The sequence below is a fragment of the Myxine glutinosa genome, chromosome 2, assembly GCF_964187855.1.
Source record: "Myxine glutinosa chromosome 2, kmMyxGlut1.1, whole genome shotgun sequence".
NCBI classification, from domain to species: domain Eukaryota; kingdom Metazoa; phylum Chordata; class Myxini; order Myxiniformes; family Myxinidae; genus Myxine; species Myxine glutinosa.
The window spans coordinates 44,354,480-44,376,429 of record NC_136262.1 but is presented as its reverse complement, the minus strand read 5'-3'; the positions used below and the strand labels follow the sequence as shown (position 1 = coordinate 44,376,429).

The 21,950-nt window shown below is 46.7% G+C and overlaps 1 protein-coding gene across 1 annotated transcript in view; it reads right to left on the bottom strand.

The window, feature by feature from the left end:
- LOC137422386 (CUB and sushi domain-containing protein 3) overlaps positions 1–21,950 on the bottom strand; it is a 1,172,941-nt gene that overhangs the window by 12,587 nt on the left and 1,138,404 nt on the right. Inside the window, 1 exon segment of the mRNA XM_078772588.1 lies at positions 15,826–15,984. Coding sequence (XP_078628714.1) covers positions 15,826–15,984 — 159 coding nt within the window.

Here is a 21,950-nt window from a genome sequence, read left to right as displayed (position 1 = left end):
TTGCGGTGGCCCGCCTCAAGCCGGCGCACGTGGACATCGAGCAACCGCCACGGTTGGCCCTTCCGACGCGGCGAGGCCGCCCCCCGTCCACGGTGCCCCCCACTCGACCACCCACCACCACACCAGACCCCCCCCCCCCACGACCCGCCAGGGGTCGCTTCGGCCGGGTCATCAGGACCCCCCTTAAATTGACCCTGCCGGTGCAAGTCGATTCTGGGGGGACGTGTGTAGCGGCTACCGCTGAGTTTACACAATCGCCTTGCACCTACCAAGGACGCGGAGTGATCACCATGCCGGGCTCGTCCAGGACGCCCGGCCATGCCCGCTCTCGACTTGCCAGGCCGCGTCCGGGACGCCCGGGTTTGCCCGGGCATGCCCGCCCTCGACTTGCCAGGCCGCGTCCAGGACGCCCGGCCACGCCCCCTCTCGCCTTTCCCGGGCAAACGCTCCGGGATAATGTGTATATATATATTGCTGCCCGATAAACGGGCTTTTCAGAGTACCCGAGTTGTTTTGTGACAATAAAGAAACTCGGACGAATTCCAGCTTTTTGTCGCGTCCATTCTTCCGATTTACGTGGGAGCACAGCTCCTACAGTGTAATTTTTTTTTTTGGGGGGGGGATACAGAATCGAGGCTCGTATAAGAGCTAACATGTTGAACATGAACACATGCACATACACACAAAACATGCAATGAAGGGAGCGGGAGACAAGAGGGGGAGAGAGGGAAGCACACAACCACAACAACAGGAGAGAACAGGGACGTCGGTAAATCTGCGCAAAGGGGAGGGCTGGGGGAGGATGGAGGGGTACACGGAATAAAACAAATGAACACTTCTAGGAATTTCAGGACAGAAGTTGGGGATTTAAAGAAGCGGGTTTAGGGTGTTTTAACGGGGGTAGAAAAGATCAAGGTTTTGGATGGGGAAAGATAAGAGATGGTGGTGAACAGCTGTTTTAAAGACCTGGAGGGAGTAGGGGGATTGAAGAGAGTGTGGGAGTTTGTTCCAGAGGTGGGAGAAAAGAGGAATGAAGGAGGGAAGGTGAGCAGAGAGTCTTGGTTTTGGCAGTTTCACCAGAAGAGGGTTGCTGGCAGATCTTGTGTGTCCTGTAGGAATATTTGGGGGACAGAGCACAGACAGAACAGGGAGAGCAAGGCTGGAGAGGAGTCGGTAGAAGACTGAAAGACCACCTAGCTGCCTCCGGTGAGAAAGAGAAAGGCCCTCAGAATCAGCATCATCGCGGGAGATGACAATGATTCTGAATGCTTTGGTTTCAACCGCTTGAAGCCGAGCGAGGTGTGAGGGAGGAGCACTGCCCCAGAGGGGAGAACAGTATTCCATTGAGCTGCGGACGAAAGCCTTGTATGTGGTGAGGAGCTCAGGTGTGCCAAGGAAGGACTTCGCACGACGGAGGATGCCCAATCGGCGACTGGCTTTGGAGGCCAGATTTGAAATGTGGTTTTCCCAGGAAAGATCACAGCAGATAGTGCGCCCAAAAGCTTGAGTGACAGAACTTCTTCAAGAGGATTGTTCAGAAAGTAGATGGGAGGGCTGTCCAGACAGTCTTTTCGGAGAGACATTGTGAGAGTGTGAGATTTGTCAGGATTGAAAGACATGTTCGACTTGTTTAACGAGTTTGTGATTTTGTCAAGGTCTGCAGAGAGTGAGGAGGCTGCAGTCTGCCGATTTGAGGGATGAGGAATGGAGCGGCAGAGAGTGGAGTCATCAGCAAAGAGATAGAGAGGATTTTCGAGAAAGTCTGAGAGATCATTAATGAAGACCAGAAAAAGCACAGGGCCCAGAACACTGCCTTGAGGAACTCCAGCCTGAACAGGAAGAGGAGATGAGAGAAATCCATTCAGGGTCACACGTTGACTGTGACCAGAAAGGAGGTCTGCAAGCCATGTGTGGAGGTTTCCATGGATACCATAAGAGGAGAGTTTGGTGAGCAGGGTGAGATGCCAGACCATATCAAAGGCACGAGATATGTCAAGGGAGACGGCTCTGAGTTCCTGTTTGGCATTTAAGACCCCCATCCATTGTTAAGACAGCAGAAGCAGCATGTACAGAGTAGAATGACCTGGTCTGAATCCAAATTGATGATCCGAGATCAAGCCATTGTAGAAGAGGAAGGATTTGATATCCAAAACAATGATGGATTCCATGACCTTGCTGATTATTGGGAGCAGGCTGATTGGTCTGTAGTTGCAATGACCTATTTTTGCACCTTTCTTGTGTAAAGCGGTAATGTTGGCTGATTTCCAAGCAGAGGGCAGATGACGTTGAGCAAAAGAGAGGGTGAAGATAATTGAGAGAGAGTGTGGAAGAGCGGCAGTGCAGGATTTTAGGACCCGTGGGCTGATGCTATCTGGTCCAGTTGCAGACTCAGAGTCAAGGTTTGACAGAAACTTCTCCACCTTGTCAGGAGAGAAGGACACAGAGTCCAGGAGCAGCTGGGTTCAACTGGGTAAGGTGGGTACAGGAAGAGATAGGTTTGGGACACAAGATTTTGAGGCAAATACAGAGTTGAGGCATTCGGCTTTGTCATGTGCGGTGTCGGCTGTGTAGCCGTTTGAGGTAAGGGAGGGGATGGAGGGGGAACCAGAAACGGATTTGACCAGACGCCACCAGGATTTGGAGGAAGGAGACAGGTTTGAGAGTTCATTCTTGAGTGTGGAGAGATATTGTTTCCTGGCTCTCCTGAGGGTAGACACACACTTGTTCCGAGCTTATTGAAAGGAACTGAGATTGCCTTCAGTTGAATTAGCCTTCCAAGAGGCAAAGGAAAGTTGTTTCAGAGCAACTGCCTTACCACAAGATTGAAGTGTACCATGGATGGGAGGAAGGGTAAGACAACTGAAGACGAGATGGGATAAATCTGTGCATGAGGGAGAGAGCAATTTACTTTGGAAGAATTCCCAGGATGAGTTGATGTCAGAGGCAGTAGAGATGGGAGACCAGTCCAGATGATTGATGGATGCTTGAAGACCGTGCCAGTTGGCCTGAGTGAAATGCCAGACTCGTCGACGCTGAGGAGGCTATCTGAGAATGGCCAGAGAGATGTCCACTTTAACAAGCACATGATCAGATGAACCGATTGGAGCAGATGAAGAGCATCAGACATTTGCAGGGAAGTTTGTCATAACCAAGTCGAGAAGAGAAGTGCTCCATTGACTGAGATCCGGGTCGGGAAATTGACAGATTGTGTCAGTCCCAATGAGTCACAGAAGTCCTTTGCTGAGATGCCATGGCTGGTGAGTGAGGAACCCACACCCAACCAGCTGTCACGATGACAGTTGAAGTCGCCACATATGAGGAAGAGATAGTTGGGATGAGTGGATAGAAGTTGGTCCATGTTGTCAGACAGCGAAATGTAAATTGAGTCATCACTGATTAGAGGACTGTGCATGAGAGTTTGACAGAGACTTTTCAGTGACAGTTTGACAGAGACAGAGACATGAGACTTTCACCTCTCGCCAGACGGGTACAGAACACATATGAACAAGCGTTACGCCTAGGTCCCCCGTCGTCGGGGAAGTGATGTGAGTTGACAAAGTGGAACACACAGAAAACATGCTATGATATGATATTTCGCTCACAAGGGTCAGACATACATGGAGGCGGCCATCTTGGATTTTGACATGGCGACCCAATTTTCAATAGCGTTCTTCTTTATGCGTAGTGTTACGTGGTCCTCCCGGTGTCTACCTGGTCTCGGTGACCCCCGGACCGTGAGAGGAACTCCGCCAGAAAGATCTATTATTTATGCGCTTTCGTAACGCAATCAATATGAATTCCAATCAATAAGAAACCCCACACCAAGGATCCGGAATAATCAATGATATATTCCCCGAGCAATCAACAACCATCCACAATCAGCAATCAATAGTACAAAGATGTAAACTCATCTATAATAACTCTAAGATGGCCATCTTATACATTCCTCACGTGAGCCCCACTCCCGACTCCCTCCATGGTCAATGTCTCTCTCAATGTCTCCGTACTCCTGTAGTTCGATCTCCGCAAGTGGGCGGTTGAACGGACCCTTCCTGACGTGCTTTCACCGGGCACGTCCCGTACCGGGAACAACGGCTGCAGCGCGCACCTCCTGGCCAAGCAAAGCGGGTACAGCAAAGCAGGCAAAGCAACACGCGGCTTGCCCAGCGCGCGCGGCCCAAGGTGCGACCCGTACGCGGCCTTGTAGACGGTGAGGCGAACTGTGCCGGCTGCTTGGTTCCGTGCACGAACCCACGGTGACCTGACGTGTTGAAGGGTAGTTACATGTCCCGGTAACTCCTCTCGCCAGACGGGCTTTTAAACGCCGATTATGTTACGTTGCTCAATCGATACCGCTCGCGTCCGAGCTCGGCGAGGAAGAAGAAGAATCGTCGCTTCTCCCGGACCTCGTGTCTTTTCTTCTTCCGTTTCCGGTCTCCTTTTTCCCAGAAGGGCTCCTGACCCTTTAATCACAACAACCTTTAATCGACTACACATTGATAAGCAAAGACCTGAATAGTAATTCACATACATTCACATAAATATGTAACACTCCCCCCCTTCAAGAAAGAAAGTTTGAGCCCAGCGAAAACTTTCTTTGCCGGCCAACTTGGATAAACAAACCAGATAACTCACCCCCCCCCCCCCCCCAACTCATCAGTTCCCCCCGGGCACAGTCATCACTTAAAAATAAAGCAACAAAATTTCACACAATCCCCTAGATTAATTCCCTCTGGACCAAGCGTCAACCACTTCTAGTTTCTCTTGAATGACGGTTAAGAGGTGGTGACCAAAGCCCCCAAATTTAAACCTCTCTATAGCACTTTTTCGGGAGGCCCAGCGGAGTATTCCCTACATGGACGCCTTAAGGAATGTGGAGTTCACGGTTAGTCCGGGGAGGAAAGTTCATTACATGGACGCCTTTAAGAACGTGGAGTTCACGGTTAGTCCATGCAGGAAAGTTCACTACCTGGACGCCTTTAAGAACGTGGCGTTCACGGTTAGTCCGTGTAGGAGCCCCGGCTCGGCGGCTCCCCCGTATATATAGTGCTTCAACTTCTCCAGACTCCTAACAGTTATGGTGGGACCACTTGTCCCAGCCGTTACCTGACTGGCGGTCTCCTTCTCGGCCAGTGCTCTGACATTCATTCTTTCGGGAGGTGCCGTAACTCTGGGAGCCTCCATAGTAATATCGGCTGCTGCCAACCCCAAAACTACTGCCAAGTTGTCCTCTTCTGTAGACCTCTCGACGCCTACGAAATGCCTTCCCTACTGTTATGGTCCGACCCTCCAAATCCTTACCATTCCAATTCTTCTCTGCCTCCCTGGCGTCTCTTGTGCTTGCAAACGTGACAAAGCCGAACCCTCTTGACCGTTGCGTTTCCCTGTCTTTTACCACCCGCACTTCCACCAGCGGCCCATATCTGTTGAAGACAGAGGTCAGAACTTCTTCCTCTGTGTTGAAGTTCAGTCCCCCTACAAATAACTTGGAACTTTTGTCGCCATCCCGAGCTGGTGGGGTGTTATTTTCCCTGCTGTGCTCTTTACCAACCCTCGGGTTACCATAAATTTGCCCCCCGGCCAAATCATTCCCAATAATCACAGATACTCCCTCTACAGGAAGCGTGGCTTGTAAACCGATGGTGACCGGTCCTGACACCAAATCGGATTCCAAATGGATGACATGAAGTGGGGCACTAACACAGCCACCGATCCCTTGTAACCGAACACTATCGCCAGTTGCGGTACTCGTTGACAATGGCAAAATGCCTTCAAGCATTAAGGATTGATGGGCTCCTGTGTCCCTCAAAACCCTAACCGGTCTTGGGTTAGTCAAGTCTCCCTTGAGTGAGACCAACCCCTCATAAATAAATGGTTGGTAACTCTTCTGTGGGCGATTTCTTACGCTTGCCATCACATTCGGAGTGGTAATAGTTGGACTCCGCTCTGGGTCTTCCCTTTTCATGAGGTAACAACTGGACATCAAGTGTCCAGGTTTCTTGCAAAAAGCGCAAGTAGGCCCGGAGGAAAAACTCGTGGTCTGCCTCGGGCCCCCCGAAAAATAAGTTTGTCTTGGGCCCGCAGCCCTCTGATTTCGAACAGGTGGGGTATCCGCGTTGTCCCCATAATCCTCTCGAGGCCGCCGCCATGTATTGTCGTTCTCCGCACCTGCTGTTCCCCACCTCCCCTGCGGAGATCTAGGCGAGGAGTTAGGTTCGTGGACCCCTATCCGGTGTGTTAAGGCATAATCATCTGCCATGGTGGCTGCGTCCCACAACTTCGGTACTTTCTTTTCCTGCAGGTACACTTTGATGTCCTCGTGGACACACTGTTGAAATTCCTCCACCAGCATCAGGTCACACAATGCTTCGAAGTCGTTCCCGACTCCTTTTGACTCACACCACCGATCAAACATGTTTTCTTTCACTCTAGCAAACTCCACATGGGTCTCACTCTCCCTCTTCCTGGCATTCCTGAATTTTTGCCGGTAAGCTTCCGGAACCAACTCATAGGCTTTGAGGATGTGCTTCTTCAATACCTCATAATCTGCACATTGGTCCATTGGTAGCGCCGAATAAATCTCTTGAGCTTTTCCCACCAGCACACTTTGCACTAGTATGGTCCAGGCCTCCTCCGGCCAGTTTAACTGTCGAGCCACTTTCTCAAAGTGTGGAAAAAATTTAGCGACTTCCTTTTCACTGAAGGGTGGAACCAGCCTCACATGTCTGCCCACATCCCAGGTGTTCTGGCTAGGTGTCGACCCCGTCAGCAAGGGTGGTACCTCTCCCCGTTCTCTCATTATCTCCAGCTCCTTGAATTTAATTTCTTGCTGAAGCTCCATGTCACGTTCCTTTAATTCCCTTTCCGCTTTTCTCTCCTCTGCTTCGAGGTCCCTTGCAGCTCTCCTCTCCTCTGCTTTTCTCCCTTCTAACCTTTCCTGGAGTTCTCGTTCCACTCTCCTTTCCTCTGCTTGTTTCTCTTCTCTCCTCTCTTCTGCTTTCCTTTCTTCTTCTGCTCTTTCCTTTTCTGCTTTCCTTTTTTCTTTTGCTCTTTCCTTTTCTGCTTTCCTTTCTCCTTCTGCTCTTTCCTTTTCTGCTTTCCTTTCTTCTTCTGCTAACCTTTCCTGGAGTTCTTGTTCCACTCTCCTTTCCTCTGCTTGTTTCTCTTCTCTCCTCTCTTCTGCTTTCCTTTCTTCTTCTGCTCTTTCCTTTTCTGCTTTCCTTTCTTCTTCTGCTCTTTCCTTTTCTGCTTTCCTTTCTTCTTCTGCTCTTTCCTTTTCTGCTTTCCTTTCTTCTTCTTTTCACCTTTCCTGGAGTTCTCGTTCCACTCTCCTTTCCTCTGCTTGTTTCTCTTCTCTCCTCTCTTCTGCTTTCCTTTCTTCTTCTTTAATCCGTTCCTGGCTCCGTAATTGCAACTCCAGTTTCCGGAGCTCAACGTCTTCTGGTTCTTCGGGTAGCCACTGCCAGGCTAACTCGTCCCATGTTCCTAATCCCACCATAGACTGTATCACCGTGGTCTGCAACTCTGCCTTCCTCAAATTAGTTTGGACCTCCAAGTTAAAATGTTTGGCCAATTTCAAGAGGTCCGCTTTTAGTAACGCTCGGAACTGTGCCTCACTAGGTGTTACCGCAAAGTTCTGTGCAACAAACGCCATGGTGACTATCGTTAACACCTGTTAACCTTCACCCAAGACTTTACCACAATTTCTCAAAAATTTACCAATTAATAATTAATTAATAAATTTGAATTAATAAAAACTATTATTTTATTATGTTATACAATTTTAAATCCCGGACGTAGACCCAATTGCGAATCCGCAAATCGTAATTTGGACGAGCCCCCAATTCTGTTACGTGGTCCTCTCGGTGACTACCTGGTCTCGGTGACCCCCGGACCGTGAGAGGAACTCCGCCAGAAAGATCTATTATTTATGCGCTTTCGTAACGCAATCAATATGAATTCCAATCAATAAGAAACCCCACACCAAGGATCCGGAATAATCAATGATATATTCCCCGAGCAATCAACAACCATCCACAATCAGCAATCAATAGTACAAAGATGTAAACTCATCTATAATAACTCTAAGATGGCCATCTTATACATTCCTCACGTGAGCCCCACTCCCGACTCCCTCCATGGTCAATGTCTCTCTCAATGTCTCCGTACTCCTGTAGTTCGATCTCCGCAAGTGGGCGGTTGAACGGACCCTTCCTGACGTGCTTTCACCGGGCACGTCCCGTACCGGGAACAACAGCTGCAGCGCGCACCTCCTGGCCAAGCAAAGCGGGTACAGCAAAGCAGGCAAAGCAACACGCGGCTTGCCCAGCGCGCGCGGCCCAAGGTGCGACCCGTACGCGGCCTTGTAGACGGTGAGGCGAACTGTGCCGGCTGCTTGGTTCCGTGCACGAACCCACGGTGACCTGACGTGTCGAAGGGTAGTTACACGTCCCGGTAACTCCTCTCGCCAGACGGGCTTTTAAAAGCCGATTCTGTTACGTTGCTCAATCGATACCGCTCGCGTCCGAGCTCGGCGAGGAAGAAGAAGAATCGTCGCTTCTCCCGGACCTCGTGTCTTTTCTTCTTCCGTTTCCGGTTTCCTTTTTCCCAGAAGGGCTCCTGACCCTTTAATCACAACAACCTTTAATCGACTACACATTGATAAGCAAAGACCTGAATAGTAATTCACATACATTCACATAAATATGTAACACTAGATACACCCACACACCAGATTAGAAGTTGGTACTTCGCTTATTTTTCAAGATATTCATCTCACAAGGTTCGGACATACATCGCGGCGGCCATCTTGGATTTTGACGTGGCGACCCAATAGATACACCCACACACCAGATTAGACGTTGGTACTTCGCTTATTGTTCGAGATATTTCGCTCACAAGTTTCAGACATATATATGGTGGCGGCCATCTTGGATTTTGACGTGGCGCCCCAATTTTCAATAGCGTTCGTCCTTATACCGAGATACACCCACACACCAAATTAGAAGTTGGTAATTTGCTTATTTTTCAAGATATTCATCTCACAAGTTTCAGACATAAATGGCGGCGGCCATCTTGGCTTTTGACGTGGCGGCCTGATTTTAAACAGCCTTCTTCCTTGTGCCTAGATACACCCACACACCAGATTAGAAGTTGGTACTTCGCTTATTTTTCAAGATATTTCGCTCACAAGGTTCAGACATATATATGGTGGCGGCCATCTTGGATTTTGACGTGGCGACCCAATTTTCAATAGCTTTCTTCCTTATGCCGAGATACACCCACACACCACATTAGAAGTTGGTACTTTGCTTATTTTTCAAGATATTCATCTCACAAGTTTCAGACATACATGGCGGCGGCCATCTTGGCTTTTGACGTGGCGACCTGATTTTAAACAGCATTCTTCCTTGTGCCTGGATACACCCACACACCAGATTAGACGTCGGTACTTTGCTTATTTTTCGAGATATTTCGCTCACAAATTTCAGACATATATATGGTGGCGGCCATCTTGGACTTTGACGTGGCGACCCAATTTTCAATAGCGTTCGTCCTTAGGCCGAGATACACCCACACACCAGATTAGAAGTTGGTACTTCGCTTATTTTTCAAGATATTCATCTCACAAGGTTCAGACATACATGGCAGCGGCCATCTTGGATTTTGACGTGGCGACCCAATTTTCAATAGCCTTCTTCCTTATGCCTAGATACACCCACACACCAGATTATAAGTTGGTACTTCGCTTATTTTTCAAGATATGCAGGTTACAAGGTTCAGACATACATGGCATCAGACATACATGGCGGCGGCCATCTTGGATTTTGACATAAGTTGCACCCCCACACCAAATTCGAATGCGGTCCTTCGCTTACGCACGCACGCATGCATGCCCGCACGCACACGCACGCCCGCACGCACGGACGGACGGACGGACACACGGGCGGAGGGGAAAGCCATAGTCCCCCTTTCGCTCCGCTGAGCGACGGGGGACAACAAAAGGTGGGAGCGGAGAGGAAGCCATAGCCAGAGGTACTCCTTGGGGGTGGGGTGGAGAGAGGGCAGTGCAAAGAGAGTGAGGAAGCGAATTTTTGATAAAGATAGCTTTTGAAGCTTTGATTAAGCTTTTTTTGATAGCTTTGATAAAGATTTTGATTTGATAAAGAAGAGAGTTTTGATCAGAGCATTAGCCAAACTAAAAGACTGATTCATGACATGGAACAGAAGAGCTTCATTACCAAAAGGCAAATCATGTCAGTGTACAAATTACAATAAGTATTTGTGAGAGAAAAACCCAAGTACATGAACGAGAAAAAACTCCTTGATATGTTCCGGAAATTTAGTTTCATAAGTTACACCCGCAGTAAGTTACATAAGTTGGCCAATCCTGGCCAGGCCGCAGCGTTCCCTCTCTCCACCACCTCTTTCACATCAGCCTTCTACTGAAACAGGTCCCTTGCAACACGTGGGTACTTGTAGTAACTTATCTTCAAATGAGCTGTAATTACTGTCGAAATACAGTAACCCCTTGCCAGACAAGCCAATGAAGTAGAAGCATTTGGTACGTGAATATATTGTAAAGGATCCAGGTTTCGGGGTTTACGACAAAGGGACTTCTCAAGCTCCTTCCAAACTTCAAGTCCTGAAGCCACAGGCTGCAGATAACACCGTGGTCTGGCGGGTTGCTAACCAACCAAGAATGTCAATCAAACGGCCAAATCTCCCAGGGTTCTCCATCTGACACTATTTAACTGGGGGTGACGTGGCCTACCGAACCGAGGATCGTGTCCTCAATACGTACTTATCCTATTTAATGAAGTGCAGCCGAGCGAACTGCCATGCATGTGCTGGCTAAAGTTATAGAGCCAAATTAGTTGGGGTAAAACGTTCCGTCTATTAATAGTACACCTTAATCGAGTCAGTATGAAAAGAGATGAACGGGCAGGTTGGAAACACCTGTTTACCAAGGTTTTTGCAAGAAGTATTTCCAATGACAATAAAAATTGTGAACATATAATGAGCAACACATTTACAATGACCAAAAATAAAGGCACAATTAACAATTACAATTAACCCAAAAAGATTAACCACCTTATCGCTTAAACCCTTCTGCAATCTTAATTATCTAACACACAACATGGGCCCATCAGACACGCTCCGATAAAAGGAGATAGGAATAGGTGAGAAGGGGAAGAATTAAGTTCAGGGTTTATGTTCGGCTATTCACTTACTTGGGTACCGTTGATGGACGTGTACTGATACTGATACAGGTAGGAAGGGGTGGGGCTGGTGGTCAGTATGATGTGACAGTGCAGGTGCATGCGGCGTGGTGGGGAGAGGAAACTGTGAGGTGCGAACGATGTGCCTGCCCTGAAAAGGGAGGAAGCGGTATTTTTGACCGCTCTTTATAGATCTGGCAGCAAGAGTGACGAGTTACATACATGTGTGTGTGGCAAGGTACATATATGTTGTAGCATGGTAGCAGGGACGGAAAGTGCAGGTACGGGGTGCCAGTCACTCCCCAGCCGGCCCGCTCTGAAGGTTCGGATCGGGACACCGGGATTCATTCCGGTCGCCTGGTCGGCCCGGAGGTGCGGGGCCTGTCACGGAACGTCAAAACAAACGGCCTGCCGGGGCCGCCCAAAAGTCGGGCGTGAGGGGCGCGTCCACTAATGGAACGCCTCTCGCTTCCCAGATCGAGGGGCACGTGGTCAGGAGAACCTCGTCCCTTCTGGTTGCCTTGCCGTCCCGCCGTGAGCGCTGGTCAGGACGTACTTCAAGCTAAGCTTAAGTGTTAAGTGTTAAGTTCCTCCTTGCCCTCGCAAGGGAAAGGCTAGGGTCAAGCTCTTCCAAATTTCCAAACACTAGAAATCGGACGTCTCAAATTAATTAATTAATTTGTTAATACATCTCAGTCGCCCGCGACCTCTCTAGCGCGGGTGTCGAACCAGTTCATTTCCGGTGTGGCCGGGCCGAGTATCGACCTGGCCGTGGCCGAAGCCGTTGATTCCGCCGTAGCACGCTAACGAGTAGGCTCGCGCGTCCCTGGTCCGCCGGGGCTCCGCGGGTGTCCTACCGTGTCTGGCGCCGCTATTCTCTCAAACTTCCGGGAGTAGGTGCCGGTGCCCGGGGACGGATTTTGCTGTCTAAACATGGTAGCGCTAGGCCAGTGGGACCGCCGGGACCCACGTGCAGTCACACGTTGTTATGCGCGTGGGCGGCAGTATCAGACCGGGGCGCCCAAACGCGCCTCGCGCCCAAACGCTCCCAGGCTAAAGTTCATCCTGATGCGCCCACATTGTGCGGACAAACCCCACCAAGTCGAGGGCCACGTGGTCAGGAGAACCTCGTCCCTTCTGGTCACACTGTGCCTATCGGCCGGCCTCGAAGACTGAAATCGTGTCGGTTACCGATCCTTCGGGTTCGGAACTATGTCACCCTAAAACCCAACTCGACAATGCCGTTTGTCATTTAGTGGTGGCTTTACGAAATTACAGCATGAAACAGCGTGCTATTGCTCGGCAGTATGGCATCACTCAAGGTCAGGTGTCAAAGATCCTGAAACGAAATGCTCAGAGGGGTGTCCCTACTCCAATACCGAGGCCAGGACGTCCCCGCAGAACCACAAGGAGGGGATGATCGCCAGCTACACCGGTTAGTCCGCAATGGCCGTACCAAGTCAGATAATCGGCTTCGGGCTGAGTGGCAGCAACTGACAAATGTGCCTGTATCCAGAAGGCTAGTCAACCAATGACTGGTTCAAGCAGGCTATCTTGCCAGGCGTCCCTTCAGAAAGCCACGCCTGACCAGACAACACAGCCAGCGCCGATTGCAGTGGGCCAGAGAGCACCGTCAATGGCAGCCAGGACACTGGAATCACGTGACCTTCAGTGACGAGTCTAGATTTCTGGTCTATCGTCAAGATGGCCGCGTCCGAGTGCGCAGACAAGTGCATGAAGCCCACAACGAAGATTGTATAGTGCCAAGATTCCAAGCTGGAGGTGGTGGGGTGACCGTTTGGGCTGCTTTTCATGCAGGGGGCAAAACTGACCTGGTTGTTCTGAATGGAAACCTGAACCAGTTCAAGTACAGGGCCATTCTGGAAGAAACATTGCTTCAATTTGCTCGTGCAGCCTTTCGAGGAAACTTTGTCTTCCAAGATGACAATGCACGGCCTCATTGTGCTCGCATGATCCAACACTTTCTTGCTGACCGTGGTGTAGAGCATATGGAGTGGCCTGCCATGTCCCCGGATATGAATCCGATAGAGAACTTGTGGGCAGAATTAAAGCGTCAAATCGACCACTTGGACCAGCAGCCGACCTCTGTGCGTGAATTGCAGCAGGCAATTGCCACTGCATGGCAATCGATTCCTGTCCAAACCTTGGCAAATCTCGTGAACAGCATGCCTCAACGTGTACATGCTCTCCTGAATGCTCGTGGGGGTTACACGAAGTACTGAACTGTAATTTTACTGTCCGTAATCCCAGTCGTAATTTAACTTTTGTTTTTGTTAAAAAAAAAGTTTGGCTAATGTGCAAAATAAAGAGATACTTCTGGAAAACGTACAGAAGTTTAACACAGTACTGTCCATGAATTGAGTTCGATATCAGTTTTCATCACTTTCAAGGATCAATTTATTTGTTTCGAAATGTCAAATGTGGTTTTTTTTCTTTTAAAGGTCACATTAACAAAATCTAGAATAATTTCAACATAATTCCAAAGAACTTTTGGTTCTAAGACATCTTGAAAAGTAAGTTCACCCCCACAAAAAAAATATTCCATATTAAATGCCAAGTCTGTATATATAGCTTGGAATCTTGGCACTATACAATCTTCGTTGTGGGCTTCATGCACTTGTCTGCGCACTCGGACGCGGCCATCTTGACGATAGACCAGAAATCTAGACTGGTCACTGATATCAGTTTTCATCACTTTCAAGGATCAATTTATTTGTTTTGAAATGTCAAATGTGGTTTTTGTTTCTTTTAAAGGTCACATTAACAAAATCTAGAATAATTTCAACATAATTCCAATGAACTTTTGGTTCTAAGACATCTTGAAAAGTAAGTTCACCCCCACAAAAAAAATATTCCATATTAAATGCCAAGTCTGTATATATATACTGTATATATACTTCTGTACGTTTTCCAGAAGTATCTCTTTATTTTGCACATTAGCCAAAAATTTTTTTAACAAAAACAAAAGTTAAATTACGACTGGGATTACGGACAGTAAAATTACAGTTCAGTACTTCGTGTAACCCCCACGAGCATTCAGGAGAGCACGTACACGTTGAGGCATGCTGTTCACGAGATTTGCCAAGGTTTGGACAGGAATCGCTTGCCATGCAGTGGCAATAGCCTGCTGCAATTCACGCACAGAGGTCGGCTGCTGGTCCAAGTGGTCGATTTGACGCTTTAATTCTGCCCACAAGTTCTCTATTGGATTCATATCCGGGGACATGGCAGGCCACTCCATATGCTCTACACCACGGTCAGCAAGAAAGTGTTGGATCATGCGAGTACGATGAGGCCGTGCATTGTCATCTTGGAAGACAAAGTTTCCTCGAAAGGCTGCACGAGCAAATTGAAGCAATGTTTCTTCCAGAATGGCCCTGTACTTGAACTGGTTCAGGTTTCCATTCAGAACAACCAGGTCAGTTTTGCCCCCTGCATGAAAAGCAGCCCAAACGGTCACCCCACCACCTCCAGCTTGGACTCTTGGCACTATACAATCTTTGTTGTAGGCTTCATGCACTTGTCTGTGCACTCGGACGCGGCCATCATGACGATAGACCAGAAATCTAGACTGGTCACTGAAGATCACGTGATTCCAGTGTCCTGGCTGCCATTGACGGTGCTCTCTGGCCCACTGCAATCGGCGCTGGCGGTGTTGGCTGGTCAGGCGTGGCTTTCTCAGGGGACGCCTGCCACGATAGCCTGCTTGAACCAGTCGTTGGTTGACTAGCCTTCTGGATACAGGCACATTTGTCAGTTGCTGCCACTAAGCCGTAAGCCGATTAGCTGACTTGGTATGGCCATTGCGGACTAACCGGTGCAGCTGGCGATCATCCCTCCTTGTGGTTCTGCGGGAACGTCCTGTCTTCGGTATTGGAGTAGGGACACCCCTCTGAGCATTTTGTTTCAGGATCTTTGACACCTGACCTTGAGTGATGCCATACTGCCGAGCAATAGCACCCTGTTTCATGCCGTAATTTCGTAAAGCCACCACTAAATGACAAACAGCATTGTCGAGTTGACGGACCATCTCCAGAGGAAGCGGCAATAACTTTTGGAGACGTGCAGCAGTTGTTTTCCACTAATACAGAACGCAACAACCCTTGTATACCCGACTGTGAAGCCAATCATCAAATGCACCTGTCCGTACATTTTGCCACGCCACCTGTGATATAATCCTGTTGTTGACTTCTTGCTGCGACAGACAATCAGTGACATGGTTCTTTTAACAAATAATCACCAAAGTGTGAAAGAAACTCACCAGATTGATACACTGAGTTAAGAAAGTAAACCCAAGTCAAGAAAAAAAAAAAATTCCATATTAAATGCCAAGTCTGTATATATATATAACACACACACACACACACACACACACACACACACACACACACACACACACACACACACACACACACACACACAAACACACACACACAGACGCTCTTTCATTTGTGTTGATCTTTTTCACTGCAGGCCATAGGCTGATGTGTTTTCATCATTATTTTGGGTGTTGGTTTGTGATAATGGCATGTAGATACATTTCCTTCATCATCACCCCATCCATCCATCCTCCTCCACCTACCTGTGAGCTCCACCAGCGTAGAACCATCAGTTAAGGTAGCATTCACTTGGCCGGAGAGTATCGCGAAGCCAACTGGAGTCAGAACAGCAGGATGCTTCTTCGCTAGGTAATCATAAAAACCTCTCCATGTATCATTCTCAGCAAATAGGTCGTTGGGAACTATAAGGGTGCAAGAAAACACAAGAGGAAGGGCACACACCAATGTACTTTTTTTTTTTTTTGGATACAAGATCGAGGCTCGTGAAAGAGCTAACATTAATCACACAAAAAAGTGTTAAGCGTGTTAACACATTGAGTGCTAAGCCACTGTTTAGTGTTTACTATAAAGGAGAAGTGTCCATCTGTCCGTGTGTGTGTATCTGTCACACTTCATTTTAAAGGATTCCTTATGTCATAAGCAATGAGGAAGTTAGGAGTGGAGGAATGGTTGATCAGAGTAGTGATGGCAATGCACAAAAGAGCGCGCACAGCTGTAAGGACGAAGGACGGGAACAGTGGTGAGTTTTGAGGTGAAGGTGGGAGTGTATCAGGGGTCGGTACTAAGTCCACTACTATTTGTAGCTGTGATGGAGGTGCTGGCTCAGAACATAAAGGAGGGTTTACCGTGGGAGTTGTTGTATGCAGATGATCTGGTGTTGATTGCGGAAAGTATGGATGGACTGAAGGAAAAGATGAACAAGTGGAAGGAATGTATGGAGACAAAAGGTCTGAAGGTGAATATCGGAAAGACGAAGGTGATGGCAAGTGGTAAAGCATGTGGTGAGGTGGAAAGAACTGGGAAGTGGCCATGTGCTGTGTGCAGGAAGGGTGTCGGAGTGAACTCCATTCAATGTACAATGTGCGCTGAGTGGGTTCATCAAAAATGTAGTGGTCTGAAAGGGTCATTAACCAGTGTGGCAGCTTCATTCAAATGCAAGGTGTGCACAGAGGGAGCTGCAGATGGAGGAAATGTTGAGTTGGATCTTGCAGACGGCGTGAAGCTGGAAGGTGTGAAAACATTTTTCTACCTCGGAGACATGCTGAATGGAGAAGGTGGATCAGACTCGGCAACGGTTGCTTGAGTGAGATGTGCATGGAAGAAGTTTCGGGAACTGAGTGGCGTGCTGATGAGGAGGGGAGTGTCGTTGAAGCTGAAGGGAAAGGTGTATGCTGCATGTGTGAGAAGTGTTATGATTTATGGGAGCGAGACATGGGTAATGAACGTAGAGCAGCAACGAAGGTTGGAAAGGGTGGAAATGCGAATGGTTCGATGGATGTGCGGAGTATGTTGAGAGAGTGGCAGACAAATGATGAATTGCGAAAAATGATGGGAATAGAGCCTGATGTTGTGAAGAGGAACAGGTTGAGATGGTTTGGTCATGTGTTGAGGAAGGATGAAAGTGACTGGTTGAGAAGAGTGATGGAAATGAATGTAGAAGGAAGTAGAGGACGGGGAAGACCGAGAAAGACTTGGCCAAAGATGGTGGAAGAAGAAATGTGGGCAAGGGGGTTAACAAGGAGAGATGCAGAAAATAGGGCAAAATGGAGAAGATGGTCATGGGGACCACAAGGCTAACCCCCGCTCTAGCAGGGAACATGGCCTTAAAATGCATGTTGTTGTGTTGTTGTATAAACTAATAAAAAATGATAAAGGCAGTAAGGTAATAATAGATTTTCTTGAAACCAAAATTAGTCCCCTTTTAATCATGAAGATGCTGGTTTTAAAAGCCCGCCTTCCCCAGAAGAAGAAGAAGCAGGACTGGAGCTTAAAGGTCCAGTGCAATGAAGATTGTGTAAAAACATTTTTGGTATGATTGTAATGAATTGTAAGTAATACACCAAGAACTGAACATGATTTTTTGTTTCAATTATTTTCTTGAGGGGTTGAATTAAAAAAAAAAAAAATCTGCCAGGTACCCACCAACCCCCCCTCTAGAAATTCTTGACCTAACCCGAGGTGATTGCGTAATCCGTGTGATGTGATCCCGGGAACGATTTTTTCACTACTGCAATACATTGGCATTGCTGTTGAGCATTGTCAACGCACAATTTTGGTGAACTGTGCTAAGAAATGGCAGCATGACTCGTTTCAGAATTGTCTACCTCAGGTACATATTCACATGAGTCATGACCCACTAGTTGAGACCATGGCCTGTCGGCCATGTCGGCAGCATGCCTGCTCAGGTTTTGTTTTTACTCCCGAACGATTTAAATTTTTAAAAATCGAGAGAAGGGAGACGACACATGAGAAAACAAAAGGAAAAGGAATTGGCGTTTGTGATGAACTGTCACCACAACGCGTCCGCGGGAACAACTTGTGGTCACCAAATCAATGTACCGCACTCGAAATGTGACACCAACAGTGCTTCATTTTCACAAGAGCAACGTGAACAAGTTTGAGGGCTTTTTCATCAGCTAATAGCACTATATTTTATCGAAATGACTTCAGGCAAACACACCCTGGGCCACCAACATGTGACTATCCGGGCTCCACATTATTAACTTGTCTCCTCAAATTCATGGCAAAAGGGCATTCATTCCCTGATTCCCATGAGGCAGCCAATTATGGCAGCGCTATACACACAAAGAGCTCCGGGCAGTTGTAGCGTTGCCATGGAGTGCTGTGATGCTTTAAACCAAAGTCGCTGTGATAGAACCATTACGAAGGTACTTTCATGGACATTGCGAAAATAATGCAACCGACGCTCTCCACGATGCGCCTGTAATGGATGGACATCTCGCTTTGAATCTTGTGCAAGCGTCAAGCATTATTTGCTCTGTGCAATGGAATATTAATTATTTGCAAGAGAATAGGTGATCCTCGTTTTTGTAAGTTTCACGAGAACCCCCAACACCGAAGCATTATATAATCCCTTGCCGATACACACTGTTTCTTGTCACCATTACATTATTGTATTGCGTATAGTTTGCTGTCTAAAGCCTCGTTTTGGCTTAGAGGTTAGGGTGCCAGCTTGGGATCCGAGGATTCTGGGTTTGAATCCCGGTCGATCGCTGAATTCGGTTTGGGACGATTACACCTCACCACCAAGTAATTCAAAACACCTCACCAGCAAGTAATTTAAAACACCTCACAGCCCTAAAACACGTAATAAAAACACCTCACAGCCACGAAATTAAAAACACCTCACAGCCACGAAATTAAAAACACCTCACAGCCATAAAACACGTAATAAAAACACCTCACAGCCACGAAATTAAAAACACCTCACAGCCATAAAACACGTAATAAAAACACCTCACAGCCACGAAATTAAAAACACCTCACAGCCATAAAACACGTAATAAAAACACCTCACAGCCCCGAAATTAAAAACACCTCACAGCCATAAAACACGTAATAAAAACACCTCACAGCCACGAAATTAAAAACACCTCACAGCCACGAAATTAAAAACACCTCACAGCCATAAAACACGTAATAAAAACACCTCACAGCCACGAAATTAAAAACACCTCACAGCCATAAAACACGTAATAAAAACACCTCACAGCCACGAAATTAAAAACACCTCACAGCCACGAAATTAAAAACACCTCACAGCCACGAAATTAAAAACACCTCACAGCCATAAAACACGTAATAAAAACACCTCACAGCCACGAAATTAAAAACACCTCACAGCCATAAAACACGTAATAAAAACACCTCACAGCCCCGAAATTAAAAACACCTCACAGCCATAAAACACGTAATAAAAACACCTCACAGCCACGAAATTAAAAACACCTCACAGCCACGAAATTAAAAACACCTCACAGCCATAAAACACGTAATAAAAACACCTCACAGCCACGAAATTAAAAACACCTCACAGCCATAAAACACGTAATAAAAACACCTCACAGCCACGAAATTAAAAACACCTCACAGCCACAAAATTAAAAACACCTCACAGCCATAAAACACGTAATAAAAACACCTCACAGCCACGAAATTAAAAACACCTCACAGCCACGAAATTAAAAACACCTCACAGCCATAAAACACGTAATAAAAACACCTCACAGCCCCGAAATTAAAAACACCTCACAGCCATAAAACACGTAATAAAAACACCTCACAGCCATAAATCACATAATAAAAACACCTCACAGCCCCGAAATTAAAAACACCTCACAGCCATAAAACACGTAATAAAAACACGTCACAGCCCCGAAATTAAAAACACCTCACAGCCCTAAAACACGTAATAAAAACACCTCACAGCCACAAAATTAAAAACACCTCACAGCCCCGAAATTAAAAACACCTCACAGCCATAAAACACGTAATAAAAACACGTCACAGCCCCGAAATTAAAAACACCTCACAGCCATAAAACACGTAATAAAAACACGTCACAGCCACGAAATTAAAAACACCTCACAGCCACGAAATTAAAAACACCTCACAGCCACGAAATTAAAAACACCTCACAGCCCCGAAATTAAAAACACCTCACAGCCATAAAACACGTAATAAAAACACGTCACAGCCCCGAAATTAAAAACACCTCACAGCCCTAAAACACGTAATAAAAACACCTCACAGCCACGAAATTAAAAACACCTCACAGCCACGAAATTAAAAACACCTCACAGCCCTAAAACACGTAATAAAACACCTCACAGCCACAAAATTAAAAACACCTCAGCCCCGAAATTAAAAAGACCTCACAGCCATAAAACACGTAATAAAAACACGTCACAGCCCCGAAATTAAAAACACCTCACAGCCCAAAAACACGTAATAAAAACACCTCACAGCCACGAAATTAAAAACACCTCACAGCCCTAAAACACGTAATAAAAACACGTCACAGCCACAAAATTAAAAACACCTCACAGCCCCGAAATTAAAAACACCTCACAGCCATAAAACATGTAATAAAAACATGTCACAGCCACGAAATTAAAAACACCTCACAGCCACGAAATTAAAAACACCTCACAGCCCTAAAACCACGTAATAAAAACACGTCACAGCCACAAAATTAAAAACACCTCACAGCCCTAAAACACGTAATAAAAACACGTCACAGCCACAAAATTAAAAACACCTCACAGCCCTAAAACACGTAATAAAAACACGTCACAGCCACAAAATTAAAAACACCTCACAGCCCTAAAACACGTAATAAAAACACGTCACAGCCACAAAATTAAAAACACCTCACAGCCCTAAAACACGTAATAAAAACACCTCACAGCCACAAAATTAAAAACACCTCACAGCCACAAAATTAAAAACACCTCACAGCCCTAAAACACGTAATAAAAACACCTCAGTCACAAAATTAAAAACACCTCACAGCCCTAAAACACGTAATAAAAACACCTTACAGCCACGAAATTAAAAACACCTCACAGCCCTAAAACACGTAATAAAAACACCTTACAGCCACGAAATTAAAAACACCTCACAGCCATAAAACACGTAATAAAAACACGTCACAGCCACAAAATTTAAAACCACCTCACCACCACGTAATTCCAAACACCTCATCACCAACTAATTCAAAACACCTCACCACCACATAATTAAAAACACCTCACCACCACGTAATTCCAAACACCTCATCACCAACTAATTCAAAACACCTCACCACCACATAATTAAAAACACCTCACCACCACGTAATTCCAAACACCTCAAACACCTCACCACCACATAATTAAAAACACCTCACCACCACGTAATTCCAAACACCTCATCACCAACTAATTCAAAACATCTCACCACCACATAATTAAAAACACCTCACCACCACGTAATTATAAATACCTCACCACCAATTAATTCAAAACACCTCATCACCATGTGATTTAAAAACACCTCACCACCATGTGATTTAAAAACATCTCACCACCATGTGATTTAAAAACACATCACCACCATGTCATTTAAAAACACCTCACCACCATGTGATTTAAAAACACCTCACCACGTCATTTAAAAACATCTCACCACCACATAATTCAAAATACCTCACCACCACGTGATTCAAAACCACCACAACGTTATTAAAAACACTTCACAACCACGGAAACAAAAGTTTGAGGGAGGGGTTAAGTGACAACACAGACACTGCCCAGATGTGTCGATATATAGATAAATGACTGTACCCGAGTTGCCGTTTTGTCAT